Source organism: Crinia signifera, chromosome 3, assembly GCF_055691185.1.
Source record: "Crinia signifera chromosome 3, ASM5569118v1, whole genome shotgun sequence".
Lineage (NCBI taxonomy): Eukaryota > Metazoa > Chordata > Amphibia > Anura > Myobatrachidae > Crinia > Crinia signifera.
Window position 1 is genome coordinate 262,788,888 of NC_139219.1, and position 21,264 is coordinate 262,810,151.

General features: G+C 45.3%; 1 protein-coding gene across 2 annotated transcripts in view; it reads right to left on the reverse strand.

Annotated features, from left to right (window-relative positions):
* Positions 1–5,618: 5,618 nt before the first annotated feature.
* ATR (ATR checkpoint kinase) overlaps positions 5,619–21,264 on the reverse strand; it is an 87,304-nt gene continuing 71,658 nt past the window's right edge. For both annotated transcript variants that reach the window (XM_083177990.1, XM_083177989.1), the window contains exons 40-47: positions 18,521–18,727; positions 17,200–17,343; positions 16,562–16,712; positions 15,230–15,386; positions 14,971–15,124; positions 14,394–14,545; positions 7,198–7,303; positions 5,619–6,797 (exon numbers count right to left, since the gene is read on the reverse strand). In XM_083177990.1, coding sequence (XP_083034116.1) covers positions 6,624–6,797; positions 7,198–7,303; positions 14,394–14,545; positions 14,971–15,124; positions 15,230–15,386; positions 16,562–16,712; positions 17,200–17,343; positions 18,521–18,727 — 1,245 coding nt within the window. In that variant the 3' untranslated portion in view covers positions 5,619–6,623. The remainder of the gene's footprint in view (positions 6,798–7,197; positions 7,304–14,393; positions 14,546–14,970; positions 15,125–15,229; positions 15,387–16,561; positions 16,713–17,199; positions 17,344–18,520; positions 18,728–21,264) is intronic.

Sequence of the window (21,264 nt, forward strand, 5' to 3'; positions counted from 1 at the left end):
CCAAGCAGATGCCAGAGCAGGCCTGGCCACCGCACTCAAAGTGGTATGAGCTGTATGAAGTTCTCCAACTTCCTATATGCTGGGACCTTTAAGGGGCGCAGTCGGGCTGTATAGCGTAGAGGATCACACAAGCTTTACGGCATGTGCGTCTAGCTTGGGAGCCGTTTTCCAACGGACTCTATCCTCCGGAGGGAGGGGGAAGAGTGCCAGATGTATCAAGCTTCAAAAAGTGATAAAATGAGAGTGATAAACAACCAGCTCCTACCTACCTGTCATCTTTGAAACCCAGCCTGTAACATGGCAGGTAGGAGCTGATTGGCTGGCTGTTTATCACTTTAATTTTATCTCTTTCTGAAGCATGATACATCTGGCCCAAAGGGAGGTAAACCTTCTAGGAATTGCAGACTTTCCAATGGGTATCTCCCCGGCCTCCGCAAAGGGTCTCCTCCAAGTCCTTAGACTTGGTGAATACGGCCAGGCTCAGCTTAGGACGTTTAAAGGTAAGGGCAAAGGATAATGGCAGTTCAGCTGGGTCCTGTAAATTCAGGACCTCTTTTACCGTGAGCAAAGCGCGATGAGGCGTCATCAATGCGCAATGAGGCGTCCCCCTTGCAAGGGGGGTCCTCGTCAGCATCCTGGTAATTTGCCAGCCCCCCCCCCTTCATCCTGCTTATCCTCCACCTCTGAATCTGAGTCGTGGGGATAGAGGGGTAGGCCTGACTGGTGCTTTGCATTCATGAGTGCAGCAAGGCACCGTGCCTTGCTGCACGAGGGCCCCAGAAAGCGTTGCAGGGTAAGGCTGATGAACGCTTTCTGGGGCCCTTGCACAACAAGGCACAGTGCCTTGCTGTGCTCAGCACACTATTTTATTCTCCCACCACGCCCTAGTGGATGGTAGGTCATGAAATACCACCTGTTGGGACATGGCTCAAAAAACAGTGAAAAACCCCATGTCGACCTTTTGACTGTCAACCTAATGACCTAACCCCATGTCGACCTAATAGTGTCGACCAACATGCTGTAGACCAAATGACCGTATCCCCTTGCTACTGTACATTGCAGTGCACTACTAGGTCAACTAGCTGTGTAGCATCCAATATGTGCTGAGTGGCAAAGCATAAAGCTTATAGAGCAGGAGCAGGGCTGTGGAAATAGAAGTCCACAGCAGAGTCCACATGCATACAGTAGAACGCACTCTGAGAAACTGACTGGGCATTTGTATCACAAACCAAATTATGTGCAATAAATAAATAAACACATTTTATTGAACACAAAAAAATGTACATTTGAAAACTAAAACTGTGTCTCCTGGTGGGATCTGAACCATAGGCACAGCAAACATTAAAGTTACTCTACCACTGGCCTGTCCACTTATACACGCTTGATGCAGGCACCCAGAAGTCTTATGTAATTATGCAGCCGGTAAATGCTGATGACGCTCGGACCTACGCTCTGAGTTTGTCACAATGCAAACAATATTCTTGTATTAAAAACTGTATTCAATGTAAATGCTGTTGTGCTGCAAGGCTAGTAGTCTCAGCCTGCCACCATGTTGTACACAAATTATGCTACATGGTAACTAATTCAGCATCAGATACTTGGTGGGGAAATGTATGCACAGTTTAATCACCATTACAGAGTCCCTGGGGCTTAATGAGCGACTATGTAACATAATTTGTGTACCACATGCAGACTAATAATGAAGCTAAGCTTGGCATGCTGTAAACAGGTAAAAGGGAGTCAAAGGCAGTCAGTAAATGACAACGGCTCTTCACATATCAATTTGTGGCACTGTACTTTTCATTAGTGGAGCAATGGCCGCGAAGCAGTGCAATGACATGTTTTGCATACTGTATAAGCACTTAATTTCGCGGGTAGTAATTTTCGCGATAATGAAGGAATCTGCATTTTCGCGAGTGGAAAATTTCGCGAATAATTACCGGTCGCATCCCCCATAGGTTTCTATGGGGGATGCGAAGCTGCCCGATGTATCAGCATCGGGCAGCCCGGTGTCCCTGCGCCCCCAGAATGATAAATGGGGCCTGTGTCCCAGGCTGCTCCCCCCGACACCGACCCCTTGGGAGCCCTGCTGCTGCCTGACTGGGAGAGGCGGCGGGGCCAAGTGTGTTGCTGTGTGAGGAAGTGACGGTCTCGGGGATGCCGGGGCGCTGCCTCTCTGGACGGAGACGCCGGGGAGTAGAGGTAGCGGAGACGGTGGGGGATCAGCAGCCCGAATCCGGAGATCAGGTCACTGCTCCCCGTTGGCCTCTCCCTGCCCAGCCGCCATGGTAACCCGAAAGCCCTGTGCGGCTGCCGCGGTGCACCCGGCCGGTAAGAGCGGAAAGACAAATGTGTGTGTATGTGCATGCTGTTGTTCCCCGTCTCCGGAACCCTATGAGGGGGCGCATTACTTCCCCAGCTGCTGCCTGCCACTGTCGCTCAGCCGTACTGGTAACGTGCTCCGGGCCTCCCGGCGTTGCAAGGGTTCGCTAAAGAATGATAAATGCGCCCTTTAGGGAGGGAAATATTTCGCGCAGCTTTAATTTTCGCGATTACGGAAGGCTCGCGAAAATCGCGAAAATTAAAGCCGCGCGAAAATAAGTGCTTATACAGTACTTTCGCCATAGTAGGCCTTAGTGCGCCAATACAGGATATTTCTCATGGCGGGACAAGAAAGACAATGGAGGACCAACAGGATAGATGAGCATGGCTACATCTGTAATTAAGCCCACCTAATATGGCAGCACATGATTTAATACAAGGGATTGGGCTGTCCGTGAAGGCCTTCTGTCCCACTGAGATAGGCATAATAATATAATTGTACACATAGCTTGACGTGAGCGAGATATAGCTCATTGGGGAAGCGTGGGCTCCTCCCTATAATCACAGGGAATTATATGATGGGAATTTCTCTATGAATCACCAATCTCTGACACATGCCAACAATGATATACAGTACCGACGGCATTCTGGAGCTTAGAGGTAGATACAGCAGCTGCAGTCAGCTTAAGATTTGGTTGAATCCATCATTGCAGACAATACAATAGATCTAAACACAGGTTTCCATGGAAGAAAAAAGATGCTGAAATTAAAATCATCTTTGTTTCTGAACACCATGAGGCCAGTGCAGATGCCACAACTACACTCACTTTGTCCATAGAACTGTTGGCATTCACCCATATACACAGATGCACACAGCTGCACTTATGCTTGTTCAAGTAGCCCTCACTTATACCCCTTTCACACCAGCCTAAATTCCCGGGTTGAGTCCGGGAACAACCCGGGACTAGCTCTGGTGTGAAAGGTTCCCGGGACAAAATCCCAGGCTAATTTGCCGGCAATACAAACCGGCTAGGTACCAGGGTTACTCCCGGGTCCTTCCCGGACTACTGGCTGGTGTGAAATGTGCAGGGACATGTCCCTGCTTCCCGTGTTGCCTCTGCTGATGTCAGCTAATGCTGATTTGCTAGCAGGGCAACTTCCTGTTGTGCTGGACGCGCCCAGACACGCCCAGAGGCAGCAAACAGCGTGCAGGGAGATACAGCGTGCACGTGCTGTGGGCAAAGTGCATTTTAAACCCTGCAACTCGGGCAAAGTGGGTTTTAACCCCTGCAAGTGTGGCTGCCATGTCTTGGACGAATGAAGAGGTGAGGGAGCTGTTAGCCATCAAAGGGGAAGAGGAGATCCGGCGCCAGATTACAGGCCCAGATATACCACAACATTGCCAAGGCCCTGGCATCGCGGGGCTTAGCCGCAGCCAGCAGCAAGTGGTGAACAAGTTGAAGGGGCTGAAGAAACAATTCCGCCGCATACATGACCGCAATCGGAATAAGAGCGGGGCTGCAAGGCAAGATTGGGTCTTTTATGAGCTGTGCAAAGCATGTTTTGGCCACATTGCGCTGAGTGACCCCGTCAGCCTGTCCTCCTCCAGCTCGGTCACTCTCTCATCGGTGGTTGATGAAGACAATAATCAGTCGATGGACAGTACCCAATCTGGGTCAACATCACCGATACTAGTCCCAGATGACACCGATTTAAACTCCTCCATTAACTCCTCCGTTAACCATGCAGATGACAGCATAAGCGGCACCAGTGTAGAAACCATCCAAGAGAGTGATGTGCCCGCCACACCCAAAGCGACACCCAAGAAAGCTCTCCCTGTCATGCGCACCAATAGTAAGTATTTATCCTTGCTTGAATGTCCTAAGCACTTGCATTCCAATACACAGTAATGCTGCACTATACGCCACCATAACCGTCCTCTGCAAAGTTTGGTGTCGCAGAGTGTATCAAGTGTAGGTGGGAGTAGGCCACAAACACATACGATCACACCACTGCTTTTTCTTATGCCTTTTTCTCCCCTTGCAGTATATACAGTTCCACCGCGGAAGCGCAAAGCCATCAAAGTAGAGCTCGCATCATGGTAAATGACCAGGGTGCTCTGTGAAGAACTGCGCGACATGGACAACAACATGCAGAGACAGGAGGATACCCAGCAACTCTGTTTCATCGAGGCGAAAAGAGAGCTGCAGCAGACCTTCATAACACAGATAATGGGTCACCAAGAGCGCATCTTGCACAGCTACCAAGACCGCCAATACCAGTTCCTGGAACACATCCTGCCTCGCTTTGTGGGTAACAACATGCTCCAAGCTAGCCAAAGCCCTACTGCCCCTGAGCATAGCTACCAGCCGTATTCCAGAGGTCCATACTATGATCCTCCTAACCCGCCACCATCCTCGCCTGAATACCCTGTATACAGGCAATTGCAATAGGCATTTTAAAATAGTATTGCTGTTTTAAGGACACATTTCATTTTGAAATAGTATTGCTGCTTTAAGGGCACTTTTGTAGATAGGGGGGCGGGGGGAGGTTGGATTTTTAGGGTATTGTTTTCTTATTTATATGCTGATAGTTGGGCACTTTATATGCCTGTGCATTTTACAGGTTTGATGTTTACAATGGCCGACCGATGTTTGCCGAGCACTTTTCAAGTTTACAAAGAAGTTGGCCTGATTCATAAGGTCCTGTTTAGGGGGCGTGGGTGGGGGGGATGTTTAATGCTTGTGGGGGGCGGGGGTGGGAGTGGGATGTTTGATGATTGTGGGGGGCGGGGGTTGTTTGATTTGTGTAATGTGCCTTTATATTTTTTGTATTTATCTTGCACTATTGTGCCTAGAAATAGGCAAAGTTTTATACTTTTATATATGCCTTCTCATTTGTTTTCTTGAAGTAAACAAGGTTAAAACACTACAACTGTTTGGTGTCTAATTTTTAATAATCAATAATGTAATGTGGGCCTAAAAAAGGCCATTTTCAATGATAAATGCAGGGTCAACCCGGGTTTGGTATGAAAGGTACCGACCCGGGTTGTCCCTGCTTCAAAAGCATGTGTGAATGGGTCCCAACCCGGGAATGTCCCTGCTTGTCCCGGGAATGGAATTCCCGGGTTTGTCTCTGCATTTCTGGTGTGAAAGGGGTATTACATCAGCCCTATAACTGGTACAAGAGAGCAGTCTGAAATCACTCAACAAATCTCTGAATTTGCTAAATACTGTAATATTCATGTTCAAATCAGTGTAATGCACTTAAATGAAAATATACATTTCACTATGATGCCAAAATAAATAAATTTTATTTTTTAATTAAGGTGCACATATCTGTTAAACATTGTTTGTTAGTAAACGGAACACCTACAGTAGAAAAAGTAAAAAGGGTGTTTTGGTCATACATATGTAACATACTCCTGCATATTTGCTACGGTCACACCAAACAGCCCTTCATGGCATGCCAGGTCACATGAGAATCTTTTAGTGGCGCAACGCATTCTTTACCAAGAATGCGTGTTAATCGCAATGCAATACGACTAGGATGTACAACGAGCACCTGCATCGTCTGAGTCTCTGAATCTGTACACAAAGTGCCACAATGTACTGTAGCAGCAGCTATTCTCCGATGTAAAGCTCTGTTCAGTATACAGACTCCGTATACAAGTGTCATACCAAATCAGCAGACTCCTTGTGCGTCCAAGTCTTAAAATTACATTTAAAATATTAATGTGTATGAGCATCAATTTCTATTACATTTTGCTTCATACTGAAAGATATTAACGATCTCTGACATATGTCATCAACTTTCCTTAATTAACTAACAAACAAGAAAAATAATTATATACAGTAACTAATGTCAAATTCTGAAATTATAACACATTTGCTACTTTCCCAAATGACAATGAAAATGTATTGTAAGGAAAGAATGCAAATCTGTGGCTCAACCCCCTGCTTAGAACAGCAGGTTACAGTACATACTGGGTACATTTCACATACAGTACTCGGCAAATGTAATTATTCAGAAAGTCTTCTCCTCAGAGAAGGTCCAATGTAATGGTCTCTGATAGATCATCCATCAAATGTATATATATATTTCATTATCAAAGTATTAAGGAAATTATATATATGGATTTAGAACAATAGATACATGCAAGAAGCAAATACCAAAGTGGATATATGACCTACAAACTGGTTTTGACTGCCTGTGCATAATGGTACGGTGTACAGTATTGTATTTTGTATGATGCTTATTGGCGTAGTGGAATGTGCTCAGGGAGTCTTGAGGAACATTTGTCACATGTACGGAGCCCAGCCAAGGTACATCTGGCTTAGAAGGTTTTCATCTGTGGCCTCCTGAATTAAGTAGTGGACATGTCCTTCAATAGACAGCGGCAGACCTTTTACACGATTTCTAGTCTTAATCACACCCTGCAGGCGTTGTTCAATTTCAAGCACGTGAGTTTTTGCCTGAATACCAGGAAAAATGTTAAGAAAAAACATTATTCAGAATTTTTAGTAAAATATTATAAAATAATAATGAAATCGCAAAAAAATACAAAATTAGAATTGCGGTTTTCTACATCTGGCATAATCAGAATTACAGAATCATTCAGAGCAGTTACAGTCAACCTTGTAACTCACCAATGCCCACTCTGATTGGCTACAATGAGTTACCTTTCCCTTCTCACTGACCTTGTCCCTTCCAGTCTGTAATTTTATTGTTAGGTTTTGTTTTTTTCACTATGTACTTACTGTATACAATCTTATTTGTGTAAATGTCTACTTTGAAATGCGTTGTATACACTGTTTACACAAATGACACCTATTACACAAATATAGTAATAAATGTAAGTTACACAATACAAACCTTTTCATTGACAACCTCTCCAGTCTCACTGGCTTGAGTTTTGCTTCCTCCACGAGCCGATTTACTCCATTCAACCAGAGGATCATGCAGAAATGGCTTCAGCACACTAAAAGCAATGCAGATTGGTGCCTTTATTTTAACGGTAATATAAGTTAAGATATTAGACATAAGAAAACAAGACTTAATATAAAAAGTAACACATTTTAATTTAAATGACAGACATGAACTGCTAAGTGTGGATCCAGCTTAAGGTATGCCAGCTTTTTAAATTATAAATAACAAATATAAATTAAACTAAACATAGCAAATGTATGCACATGTCTACAGTTCCGTATTAAGGGTATTCAGAACACATTACTAGGCACAATGTTTATAGATAAGAAGGGAATTAACAAAAGTTGGGGCAGTACGGATGTTGTAATGGTTAGCATTACTGCCTCACAGCACTGAGGTCATGGGTTTGATTCCCACCATGGCTCTAACTGTGCAGAGTTTGTATATTCTCCCTGTACTTGCGTGTGGGTTTCCTCTGGGTACTCCGGTTTCCTCCCACAATCCAAAAAAGGGATTTTTGTAAGAACTTACCGTTCGAATCCCTTTCTCTGATATGGTCCTGGTGACACAGCTTCACATTGGGATGTAGGAGGGTCCGCAGGAGCCAGGCACCTATCCTAAAGCTTTTGGAGGGTAGGCTCCTCCCCTACTGCATCCCAGATTCCTCAGTTCAATCTTTCAAAGCCACTGGAATACATTAACTCAGTACAAACACCTGCACATATTATATGCACAATTTTAAATTTAACTTTTCAACCAATTATAACATGAAACATCATGAACACTGGCATACTTACTGAGCGTAAGGGAGGGATCGCTGTGTCACCAGGACCATATCAGAGAAAGGGATTCGAACGGTAAGTTCTTACAAAAATCCCTTTTTCTCTTTCAATGGTCCTGGTGACACAGCTTCACATTGGGACGTTCCAGAGCCGGTCCTTTTGGGTGGGTACGCTCAGGTCTGCAGTTTTCATCACTGCTTGCCCGAATGATGCGTCCACCGACGCGAACTCACGGAACCTATCGAATTTGGCAAAAGTATGAACAGAAGACCAAGTGGCAGCCCTGCAAACCTGCTCAGCTGTTGCCCCATGTCGAACCGCCCAAGAGGTGGCAACCGACCTGGTGGTATGCGCATTAATCCTGGCCGGTACAGGCCTACCAACTTTAGTATATGTAAACGCAATAACAGAGCGCAACCACCTAGCAATGGTCTGCTTAGAAGCAGGCCAACTAAGTTTGTGTATGTCATACAAACCAGTAAAGTATCAGTCTTTCTGACACTCTTAACTCTGTCCACATAAACGCGCAAGACGCGCACAACATCCAAATTCCTTAATTTGTCCCTTTTCCTAACAACCCTCTGAGGGTTGAAACACAGGCAGAACAATCTCCTGATTTAGATGAAAAGCAGAGACTACTTTTGGTAAAAATCTAGGGGTACTGTCCGAAAGGCAGCCCTATCATCGTGACATATAAGGGAGGAAGACTTGAAGAACAAAGCAATCAACTCCGATATATTTTTTTTTTTTTTTTTTTTTTCCTTGACGCCACCGCCAACAAAAATACCAGCTTCCCTGAAAGGAAACTAAGGTCAACCGACCTTAACGGCTCAAAAGACGCCTCTTTAAGGTACTCCAGAACCAGAGATAATTCCCCTGGCGCTACTGGTTGGTTGTAGGGAGGTTTCAATAGATAAACCCCCTGCAGGAAGGTCTGTACTTCTGGTTCTAACGCAATCCTTCTTTGAAAAGAAAAATTGACACGGTCGAGATATGTACTCTGAGTGACTGAAGGCCTAACCCAGAGGAAAGGCCCTCCTGTAAAAAACTCCAACAATTTAGCCATTTTAAATCTCGATGTGCGTGACCTCTGTCTTACACACCACCAAATATAGGTCTTCCAGGCCCCAAAATAATTTACAGAAGACACTGACTTTTTGGCTTTCCTCATTGCGTTAACCACCGCCTTTGAGAATCCTATATTCCTCAAAATGGCGTTTTCAACAGCCAGACCGTCAAAATTAATCGAGCTGAATCCAGCTGGTTGAACGGTCCTTGTTTTAGAAGGTCTGACCTCAGATGTAGACGCCACGAGTCCACAGAGAATCTCTGAAGCCTCGAGTACCAGGATCTCCCTGGCCAATCTGGGGCCACTAAAATTACTGGAATTGTCTGGGCCTGTATTGTTTTCAACTCTCTTGCCAGCATTGGAACTGGCGTTAAATCATAAAGAAGATTCCCCTCCCAGGGGATAGTCATGGCATCCACTGCTTCTGCCAGTGGATCCCACGTCCTGTCATACAACCTGGGTACCTGATGGATGAACCTGTATGCCTTCAGGTCCCTATCCGGGGTTTCCCCCTTATTGTAATCTAGTGGAATACTTGTGGATTCAGCCTCCATTTTCCTTCCATCAGTTTCTCCCTGCTCAGGAAGTCGGCCTCTATATTCTCCACTCCTGGTATGAAGATTGCTGATAATGCTAGAACATTCTGTTCCGCCCACAAGAAGATTCGGGACACTTCCCACATGGCCAGATTGCTGTGTGTGCCTCCCTGGTGATTCAGATACGCCACAGCTGTGACGTTGTCGGTCTGAATGCCTAAAAGGGAGCTCTTGTAATCTTTTCTCCCGCCAGAGAAAACCTCTTCCACACAGCCCTCAGTTCCAAGATGTTGATCAGTAAGGCAGACTGTAAAGTATCAGTCTTTCTGCTCTAAAGTCCACAAGCCCTGCAGACGCAGGTCCACGACAACTGCCCCTCAGCCTCTGAGACTGGCGTCGGTAGTGACTACCACCCAGCTCCAGGACTGCAGGGACCGACTCCCCCGAAGGGAATCCACCTCCATCCACCATTTTAGGAAGGATCGAGTTTCTGAAAACAACACCATTTGTTCTGACCTCATGGTCTGAGAGTTCCCTGTCCGCTGGGACACTCTAGAGTGGAACCTGGTGAACTGTAACGTCTCGAAAGACGCCATCATCTTCCCCAGCAGTTTGAGTCACCCCCATACTGCTGTGCTCTGAGACCCTAGGATCTCCTGTACCAAGGCAGCCAGATCCCTGGCCTATGCCTCTGGTAGAAACACCCAATGCAACTGGGTATCCAGACCAATCCCCAAGAATTGGAGTCTGTGACGGCACCGATTGAGATTTTTGTAAATTTAAAAGCCAGCCGTGAATCTGCAAAACCTGATGGTTTCTGCCAAGTGACTCTTCACTTGTCTGCTGACTCCGCTTTAAACCGCAGGTCGTCCAAAAATGGAATAACCATGATTTTCGTCAGTCGAAGCACATCCGCCATTTCTGACATTATTTGGTGAATACCCTTGACGCTGTGGCCAGACCAAAAGGCAACGCCTGTAATTACAGGAGAAGGTCTCCTATTGCACACCCCAATAGTTCTGGGTGGATAGGAACCTGCAAGTATGCGTCCTGGACCTTCATGGACGCTAAAAATTCTCCCTGGTCCCGGCTTAGCAGCACAGACCGTAGAGACTCTATTTTGAAATGGTCTACCCACAAAAAGCTATTAATGCCTTTAAGTTTAGGATCAGCTGAAAGACCCGTCTGGTTTGGGCACCAAAAACAGAGTGAAATAAAAGCCTTTTTTCCCTCCGCTCTGGGGACCGGGACTACCACACCCTTCTCTAAAAGAGAATGAGCCGCTCCCAAGAGAGCTGTACGGAGCCGAGCCTCCTTTGGCAGTGGTGTAGGAATGAACCTTCTCGGTGGAAGAACTTTGAAGGGAATCTTTTAACCCTGGGTTATATTTCTAACCCAAGCGTTCCGGTCTTAACAGTGCCCCTGCGTCTCTGAACAGTGACAGACGTCCCCCCTCCTTAAACACCGCCGGGCAAAACCCCTGGCAGTATGCGGAGGATTTTTCCTCTCCTATGGTTTCTTATAAAAAGAACCAAATTTTGACTTTGGGGCCTTGCCCCTGGAGGACTGAGACTATCCCTTAAAAGACTGTCCTCAAAAGGACGCACCTCCTCTAGGGGAGGGCCGAAAGGATGGCCTGAAAGCAGAAAACCTTGATGTCTGCTTTGGCTGCAGGGGTAGGCAGGAAAGTGCTTTTTTCCACCTGTGGCCTGCTTATTAATCTCTTCCAGTTGTAAACCAATAACAGCTTTCCTTTAAAAGCAAATGCCTCTAAGCCTTTTTAGACTTGTTATCTGCCTTCCAAGCTATAAGCCAGAGCACTCTCCTGGCATTCCAAACACTGAGGAAACTCTGGCAGCCATTTTGAGAGCTTCCTGCTCAGCCTGCATCACATTTCTGCAGCAGCATTATACTTCTCTGCCTAGTAACAACACACAAAAGACAGTATGTCAACTAGAGCACAGGTCACTGACCCACCAATTCTGGCCTTAGAGACCCAGACTGAAGCCAATCAGAGGACTTGCTTGCTTGAAGGCTTGCACTGGTAGCACAGTTGGTTTTTGACAAGTATACCACAGAAGCCTCTACCACTGGAACTTTCTCCCAGAGGTCTGCATGATCCTCAGGCATGGGATACAGGCTTAACCATCTATTTTGGCATCTAAAGCCTTTTGTCAGGGGTTTTCCAATAAATCTTGTAAACCCTTGTCTGCAGAGAGATATCAGGGGTTTTCCAATAAATCTTGTAAACCCTTGTCTGCAGAGAGATATCATTTCCCTCACGCTGTCTCTTAAAAACAACCTTAGCAGGAGTTTTTTACTTCACAGACAAATTCAATGCCTGTTTACAGCAGTAATCAAATCCTCCACCCCTGAGGGTGAGGACTCTTCAGAAACATCACCCTGAACCCAGGGTATGTCTGTGTACTCTCCCTCCTCATCAGCAGCTAATAATGGCACTGAATCAGACCTTTTAGGGGTCCCCCCAGAGTAACCATAAAGCTTGTCAAACAAGTAATTTAAACCTGCTGATTCCCATAGCAGTATCCTGCATGACTTGTATAAGTCAGGATCTGTCTGGGTCCGAGGCAAAGAGCTGGCCGGACTGCTGAGAGAATGGCCCTGGTCTAGGGAAATTACCAGCCATCACTCTGCCTGTCCAGTAATGCACCAAAGCATTTTCCGACCTGTCTCAGGGACTTAACCCTCGCAAGGTCCGATGCACTACCCTCTGGGGTTCACTCCCCATGGGTTTCACAGCAGCGCATAAAATACAAAAGCCCCCCTTAGGGACAAATTTCAGTGTACAACCACTGCAAGCGCTCATTGCATTAAAGGCTCCCTCCCCCAAAACCACAGACTGTTGCTCAGACATGATGTTCTCAATAACACAGTCACAGCATTAAATGTACATACATTATATACAGTGTACTCAGCCACTTAGCTTTCTGTAGTCTTCAGAATGGGGAAAGCGAAGCCCAGGAAATCCAATCACTCTGTCAGGATCAGTAAGCCAGCTCAGCTCCGCTGCAAGCGTTCTGAATGGCGCCAAAAACAGAGTGAGGGAAGGGACCAAGTCCCTGCTGCTGCGGGGTCTGTGACTTTTGGCGCCAACTACCCCCAGACAGCCGCTCCCATTGTAGGATCTCCTCGTTCCAGTATCTCCCCCTCAGCTGGGGACCACTCGGAACATGCCTGTAACAACACTGCTGTCCTCTCAGTATAGGAGCTCAGTGTGTAAGCTCCGCAGAAAATGGCCGCCGCCATCACGGAGCGCCTGTCCCCCATGATCCCCACCTAGCGTGAAGCCGGTTTCAGAGCGCTCCGGAGCCCAGGCAGCTTCTTAAAAGAAGCTGTAAGCGCTGCACAGGGAGGCCAGACAGCGTCTCCCTCGTGCACAGTGAGCTGACAGGACTCGTTTCTGTCAGCTCCTGCTGCGCTAGCAGTGTGAGGATTCACTAATGAGAATCCTCACACTGTGCCTACCTAGCTAGTGTAGAAGTTAATAAAATAATAAAAACCCTAACTAACTCTACTCCTTCGGCTGCTCCAGCAGCCCTTTAGAATAGCACCCACTCCAGTGGGCACCTAACACGAACTGAGGAATCTGGGATGCAGTAGGGGAGGAGCCTACCCTCCAAAAGCTTTAGGATAGGTGCCTGGCTCCTGCGGACCCTCCTACATCCCAATGTGAAGCTGTGTCACCAGGACCATTGAAAGAGAAAATATACTGGTAGGCTAATTGGCGCCCAACAAATTAACCCTACAATGTCTGTGTGTGCGTGTACTTGTGGTAGGGAATATAGATTGTAAGCTCCACTGGGGCAGGGACTGATGTGAATGTTTAACTATTCTCTGTAAATCGCTGCAGAATATGTGTGCGCTATATAAGAAACTGTTAATAAATAAATAAATAAAAGTTAATTGCTGAGCACTAAATCATATGTTGCCCTCCTAGAGGAGCTGCTTCATGGGGAATGGTCAACACCCCTATTGGATAAAAAAGAAGAAAAAGAAAAAAGCGGCACTTCTCACTAATACACAGTAGCAAGTGAATCAATTTGATAAAACAATTTAATATGCAATATATTTAAACATTAAAAACATAATAATGGATCATGATTACGTGCTGATTCGTGAAGCCCAAAATATCAAATAACCTGCACTGTACCAATCGATGAAAATCCCAATGTTGTCCAATCCGCTCGACAAAAGGAATCCTGGGCGTCAATGGTGGGATTGGTCCAATAGATGGAATGCGCCAATCTGTAACCTCCCCAGATGTACAGTATGACAATGTTCTCCAGGTAAATTTGTATGCCAAGGGTATCCAGATAATGGAATCAAAAGATCCTGGATGTCGCTAGAGGGATTGGATCTATGCTGACCCAAAACCTTTTGGAACTCACCTGCTCGATCATCTGACCACTGAATCCCTACATTGGCTGTCCTTGGTCGACTAAACTAACTGGAAACCATTGTCGGGTATCTGAGGAGGTTTAGGTTTTGGTCCATCCTCCATTCTTGGACAAACCCCTCTAGCGACATCCAGGAAGTGGGTCTAAAAAAGACTTGGTATAACGCTGCGCTCTGAATACTACATGCCCACTCCATTCCTATCACATTCAGAAACCATTCCCTTGCATGCATTCTCACCTGACAGATCCATCCGTTGTTATGTGGATATGTGTACAGTAAGTTTGCTACAGCGCATGCAGTTTATTAATGGCAGCCACACGCAGCTGTATCCTTTACCTCATTAGCGGTTCCCTCTGGTCTCTCATTAGCCTCATAGTGACCTCACAAGCACGTCGGAAAAGACCCTCTGTCCCCATAGGTCCCATTCCATTCACCATGTTGTGAGTCATCCGGAAGGGGACAATTTCTGGCACATCAAATGTTTCACCCTAATAAAATGATTACCACAATTATGTCAGACCGGTGACGGGAAAGGCACACGCTCTCCAAATGTTCAGTGACTGCACCTGGGAGGTTTGCACTGAATGAAAACTATGAAGCATGAGTAATACACACAATATAGAAACTGCTGAAGTTACTTTGATATACTGTAGAAGCTATTTTTAATTTGCATGCATTTAGACAAATTATACAGTGGATTAGTATATATATAAGCAGTTAATTATCTGCCTTTCTCTGCAAAATAGATCTATCATAGTTAGGCCAGGAAGCATACTTTATTGTATTGTATTAAATTATTTAGTTTAAGATGTTTGACGCAAATTTCTTTAGAAGCGGCTCAAAAAAAATTCAAGTTACATTCCCAAGCTTATCTGCTTTAGTTCCACGTCCTTTTCAATTTATAGCAGTTTACCTTGTTAAAGAGACAGTTGAAGTCCACATGGACACACTCCCCTGTGAGAGAGTCAAACAGAATGTTCTCTCCATGACGGTCTCCCAGACCCAAGATGTAGCCGACCATGGACATCACAGCAGTGGAACGGCAATAAGCAGACCTGCTATTGTACCTAAGGAATAACTGTACATTTATGACAGTTCTCCAGCAGAACACAAACAAGAAACTAAAATAATGAACAATGATCCAAGAGATATAGATAACAATGTCTACTAACCATGATATGGGATCGGGGAATGTCCTTAAAAACCATTCATGGAATACAGGCGCGTGGCGGGGCAAAAGCATCTCCTTAAAAATCTTCAGCTTTTCCTCTCGGGGTGCTCCCTTGGGCAGCATGCAATTACGGAGTTCCTTCCCTGTCATGTATACTCCTACAAACCAATGGAGAAAACAGACATGGGGCTAAGTCTCTAGTGCAGTGATGGCTAACTTTGACTCCAGCGGTTGATGAACTACACATCCCAGCATGCCCTGCATCAGTTTTAGCATGGCCAAATAGTAAAACTGTAGCAGGGCATGCTGAGATGTGTAGTTCAACAGCAGCTGGGGTGTCAAGGTTAGCCATCACTGATCTAGTGAGTATCACTCTGCTTCTACAATAATGTTCCCTTGCTGGGTACACACCTAAAGATTTATCTGTTCAATCTGGTGAGAACAAAAATCTGGTAATGTATGGGAACAAAGGACAATCAAACATTAGATCACAAAAAATGAAATGGATAAAAATTGATCTTCAGATTAGTTTGTTAAATCAAACGGCTTTAACCAATTTTTTATGAAATGAAAATTGTTTGTTTTTTAGTGTTTGGGAGGAAATTTGAAATTCTCATTTGCTCCCATACTGTACATTACCAGATTTTTGTTCCCACCAGATATATATTGGACAGATAAATCTGTAGGTGTGCACCCAGCCTTAGAGAATTGCTTCATCATTCTACTAAACTAATACCTACTAATTGTTTAGGGCCACCCTTTCAGTTAAACCTTTTTTTTTTTTAAGACAACGTTTTGAATTTACCCTGTGACTGTAAATTCCCATACACATATACCGATATTTGTGGCGGGGACCTGGCGGGGTGCCGTGAGCGACGGTCATGCTCCGGCTGCAGCATGACCGTTGATAACGAGGATGCCCTCATCTGAACATGTTCAAAAGAGGGGGGGGGGGGGTCATTAACGGCGTGTGGGAGCAATATTGTAAACAATATCGCCTAGTGTATATGGGGCTCAAGTCTTCTGACAGAGCATTTTCACTGCACAAACATGAAAAATGTGCTGCAAGCTATAACAAAACATTTCCATTTATATTCAAAACTGCACTAGAAAAAAACGCTTAAAGCCTTATTGGTTGCTATGGGTGACAGCACAAATTCCCTGTACATGAGTTTTCATAAAGCTCTGGTGATATATATTTCAACATACACACAGACTAAAAGTGTGACTGCGAAGATTGTCTTCTCAGTGGGACTGCGACCTGCAGCAGATGTACTGTAGGTGCTCTTGTCCTTGCTTTCAAACTGTTACAATTTTCAAGCAGCTAACTCACCTCTTTCTTTGTATAATTTGATCAGTATGTTTCTCAGACCGGCTGTGTTATTCACCCACTCTATAATTCCACACTCATCGTTCAGTGGGATAACAGCATAAGTGCGTATATGAAGCTCTCTCCTCCGGGACTCTGCATCTTTCCTCAAGCACTGTTCAAGCACACAATGAAATTAACTTACATAGGAGAAATATGTAACTGTCATTATAATAGAAATGTAACACAATAAATATTGAGCACAAAGACTTCACAATGTGGAGACAGGTACTGTACGTTATGGCTGAACCGATGTCTGAGAAGATACTAGTGTCTTGTGAATATAACTGCATCACTGGTTCCTAGTGCTTAACCCTTTGAGTGCCAAGTGAATGTGTCAAAGTTGGTGTGAAAATTGGCAAGCAAACATATTTATTCATCATGATAATATTTACCTTATATAGGAAATATAAGCTTTTGTTACACAGCATTTTTTATTTTAATGAATATAACAAAACGAGCGATGCTGGCATTTTGAGTGGGTATTTTGCACATTGTTACCAGAGATGTTGGCATTTTTAGCAGATATTTTGTGAAATGTTGGCCATTAAAAGGGTGCATTTTCCTAAACACTTTTCTCCCCGCATCCATGGAACTCTTACCTTGTTTATCAGGGAGTTAAACTCCATGAGTCTGCAGTCTTTCCGGAGATCATCTTTAGGTTTGCACATCATAATGTAAGATTTTCCATCAGATCCCTTCAGTGTAATCTTCTTGGGTTTCTGGAGAGATTGTAGGATCTCTACCTGCCGTGCAGAAAAAAAAAAAGAGGACACTGAAGTTGTACAGTAAATACTAGGAGGGCAATTGGGAAACTGAATAGAAGTCCAATACATAGATACAAATATGTCCGATGTAGACCTGAGAACAAAGAAAATAAGGCTTTGATGTTGGACACAACGAGGACCAGCTATATATAAGCACACAATGGCTCTCCATGGCTGTGTAGTGCAGCAGCGGTAATTACCTTAAATTGCCAGGGACAGAGGGCGGGATGTACTAAGACGAAAATGCGGTAAAACCCCCGTTTTACTGCATTTTCAAATGTACTAATACCAGGCCACTGCATCATCGCAGGGCATCGCCACCTTTGGGAGGCAATACCCTATAGAAGCCTTCTATCACCGCCCACCGCTGACTCCTACCCCCTCCACCTCATCCTAATCCACCAACAACATGTAACAGCCGGGGGTGCCCTTCCGGCTGCAGGGGGGAGGAGGAGACGCCGAGTACCGCCGTAGAGCCCAGGAGGTGACGGTGACCCCCGCACACCACATCATAGGTATCGCGGAGGGCCTCAGTCTCCACACTGCAATGCAAGCCGCATATGTTAGTACATATGCCCTAGCATCGCGGTGGAGGCATGGGGAGGGGCGGCAATGTATGTTAATACATCCCACCCAAAAACTGTTGGTAGAGTGGGTGTTTGTCTCTAAGTGATCCTAAGTCTGATAAAATCAATAATTCTGAATTTGCAACTCCATTCTAAACTTTTCAAATAACAATGTAGCCAAACAGGTTTACGGATTTGCTTTCTTAAACCAGCATGTGCTATCTGTGACCAGCTTGCGTATATATGTGATCTACAAATACACGAAGGATGTAATCACATGCTTATAACAGGATGGCTAAACACATACATATATAATTGGGAGGGGGTTGGTGGGTTGTTAACATTACCTTTTCTCAAAGGCCATGGGGGACACATGGATGCACACTAGGTATATGTACTGTAGGTGTTAATGGAAGAGCATCAAATGATTACATTTCTTTTCCCTCCAGCCCAGACTCTCCCCTATGCCCACCCAAGCCTAGAAGTGTGGTAGTTTGGTACTAGGTAAGGTGGAAGACGGACATCCCAACATATAATGTCACAAAATTATGTAGAAGGCAAAACTGGCCTAAAAAGCACAGACGACTTACAACATCATCAAAGCCAGCAATGTATGCCCAGTGCCCAGGAAAGGGATCATGGTCAGCGTGATCACGTTTTCCAGCAGTAGATGGCAGCGTAGGGATCATTACTGACTGTAAAGGGATGAGGATCTCGCTGAATGTTGGCTCTTCAACCAGTTTCTTGAGCAGCCTAAAGTGAACATTCATACTTAAAACGCCAGTGTTCCCATCCACCTAGGAAATGCATTAAGGATACATGTTAATATATTATCAAGTAACCTGCCTCAATTAATAACCCACACACATCAGCGTCACAATGGAGCGATTATTTCCTGATCCCCTGACGTCCAGGTCAGAGAATCCGAAATGTTAAACATGTTTTAAAATCCCGATTCTCCAACCCTGACCAAAAGCGAAAGAATTTCCCCAATTCCCTGATGGATCACTGATTATCAATGTCCCCTGATGGCGCTTTATACAGATGGAGCCGCTCTCATTAGAGCGGCTCCTGGCGATCTGATCGCCGCCCCCCACCAGCATGCGCCACCCTGTTCGCCAGAATGGGGGGCTCACGAGCACCATTCTCGTCAATGGGACGCGCAAGCATGTGAGACGCTGGCGGGTCCCTGTCCGTCGGCCATACCTCCACCAGTGCTATGGATATGTCGGGCTGGCCCGGGAATGGCCGGGCCAGCCCGACAAACAGGAACCAACGTTTTGAGACTGTACGGATTGATTTGATATATGACACTTGTATATTGTGTCTGTGGCTGAGGGGGGTATTCAATCAGTTCCAACTTTTCCAACATTCGGAAATATGCACTTTTCGATGATTTTCAGTCAAATTTACATTCTACCTATGACATTAAAGTGACAATGTTCTGACTGTCTGAAAAGGTATCCGGGACTATTTGTCTACAGCAAAAAGATAGACAACCATTAGGTCAACACCATTAGTTAGAAAAGCAAAAAGGTCGGCATGCCAAAAGGTCGACACACCAAAAGATCGACACAATCAAAAGGTCGACATGGGGTTTTCACAGTTTTTGGAGCCAACATGTACCGACAGGTGGTATTTCATGCCCTACTATCCACTAGGGCGAGGTGTGAGAATAAAATAGTGTGCCGAGCGCAGCGAGGCACCGTGCCTGACGCATTGCGAGCAAAGGGAGCGATGCGAGAGGCTGCGGTTCACTTCAAAGTGTGTCCATGTCAAATGTGTCGACATTTGGGTAAAAAAACTGTAAAAAAAACCCATGTTGACCTTTTGACTGTCGACCTAATGGCAGTGTCGACCTTTTGGCATGTCGACCTTTTTGCTTGTCTAACTAATGGTGTCGACCTAATGGTTGTCTATCTTTTTGCTGTAGACAAATGGTCCCGATTCCGTCGGAAAAACAATAATGTTGTAAAACACATGGCTCTGTGAATTACTTGTTGATCCACGTGTTTTAGTCCAATCTACGGTTGTTTTTGCCAATTTTTCGCCAATGCAGATCTGACTTTTTACCACCCACTTGATTTGCTCAAAAGTGTTTGCTACCCTATAGGGTAGTGAACACTTGTGTGTGAGATACTGACAGGTATCATGCAAATTCAGTAGGTAGCCAGTAATTGAATCCCTCTGTAAGGAAGAATGAGGGCGCAAAATCAGTACAATGAGAGAGCACAAAAAAACACTGTAAATGACACTATAGAATTTGGCATACACAAAGACCGGCCCTAGGCATAGGCAAACTAGGCAAATGTTTAGGGGCACCAGCAGCTTCTGCTAATTAAAATGATGAATGTGTGAGTGAGGCTGTATCTGCATATGAACTAGTGTATTCATGGAAATCACTGTAACATAGCATTCCGTATTCAGGTACAGCCACAGTCGTACACAGAATATAGCCATGCCACATATAATTTTAATCATCGGAAGCTGCTTGTGTGTCCTGGTCACATAACAATGCAAATAAGACGAATTTTCAGCAAAAAAGGCACCCAACGTTAGCAGAACTGGCCAGGAGCTGCATGGCCAATTGAGGCAAGATGTATGAGGAAACATCTGTATCCAAGCAGAGGCAGAGGTCACAGTGTTAGCGGATGTGTGAGTGCTGTCTGCGGGTGGGTTGGTTGTGCAATAGTGTTCGGCATATGTGTAAGGGGCATTATGTGTGTCATGTATAAATGCATTAATAATGTGTGACATATGTGTAACAGGCATTATGTGTGTCATGTGTATAAGGGCATTAATAATGTGCAACATATGTGTAATGGGCATTATGTGTGTCATGTGTATAAGGGTATTAATAATGGGCAACATATTTGTAAGGGGCATTATGTGTATGAAGGGCATTAATAAAGGTTGGCATAATGTGTAAGGGGCAATATGGTTATAAGGACATTAATAATGTGTCATGTGTAAGGGGCATTACTGTGTTGTATTATCAGGGGTGCCGAGAGAAAGGGGTAGGCCGGTAGGGGGTACAAACTACCCAGGCCAAAGTCTGATGGAAGGGCCCAGTGGGGACCCCGGGCCGGTTGGCCCACCGTGAAACCGCGCCATTTCCCGGTGGGTCGGCCCAAAACGCCGTAAGCACGGGCCGGCCGCGCTCCCCCTGGACTTTCTTGGCACTTTTTCCACATCCAAAATGGCCACGGGAGGGCTGCTGCGCATGCGCGATAGCGCACAGCACCTCCCATGGTACTTCGTGTGCGGCGTCAGCGCGGGCTCCCACTGCTCCTGTTCCCCACCTGGAGGCAGCAGAGCAGGTGAGCCCCCCCAC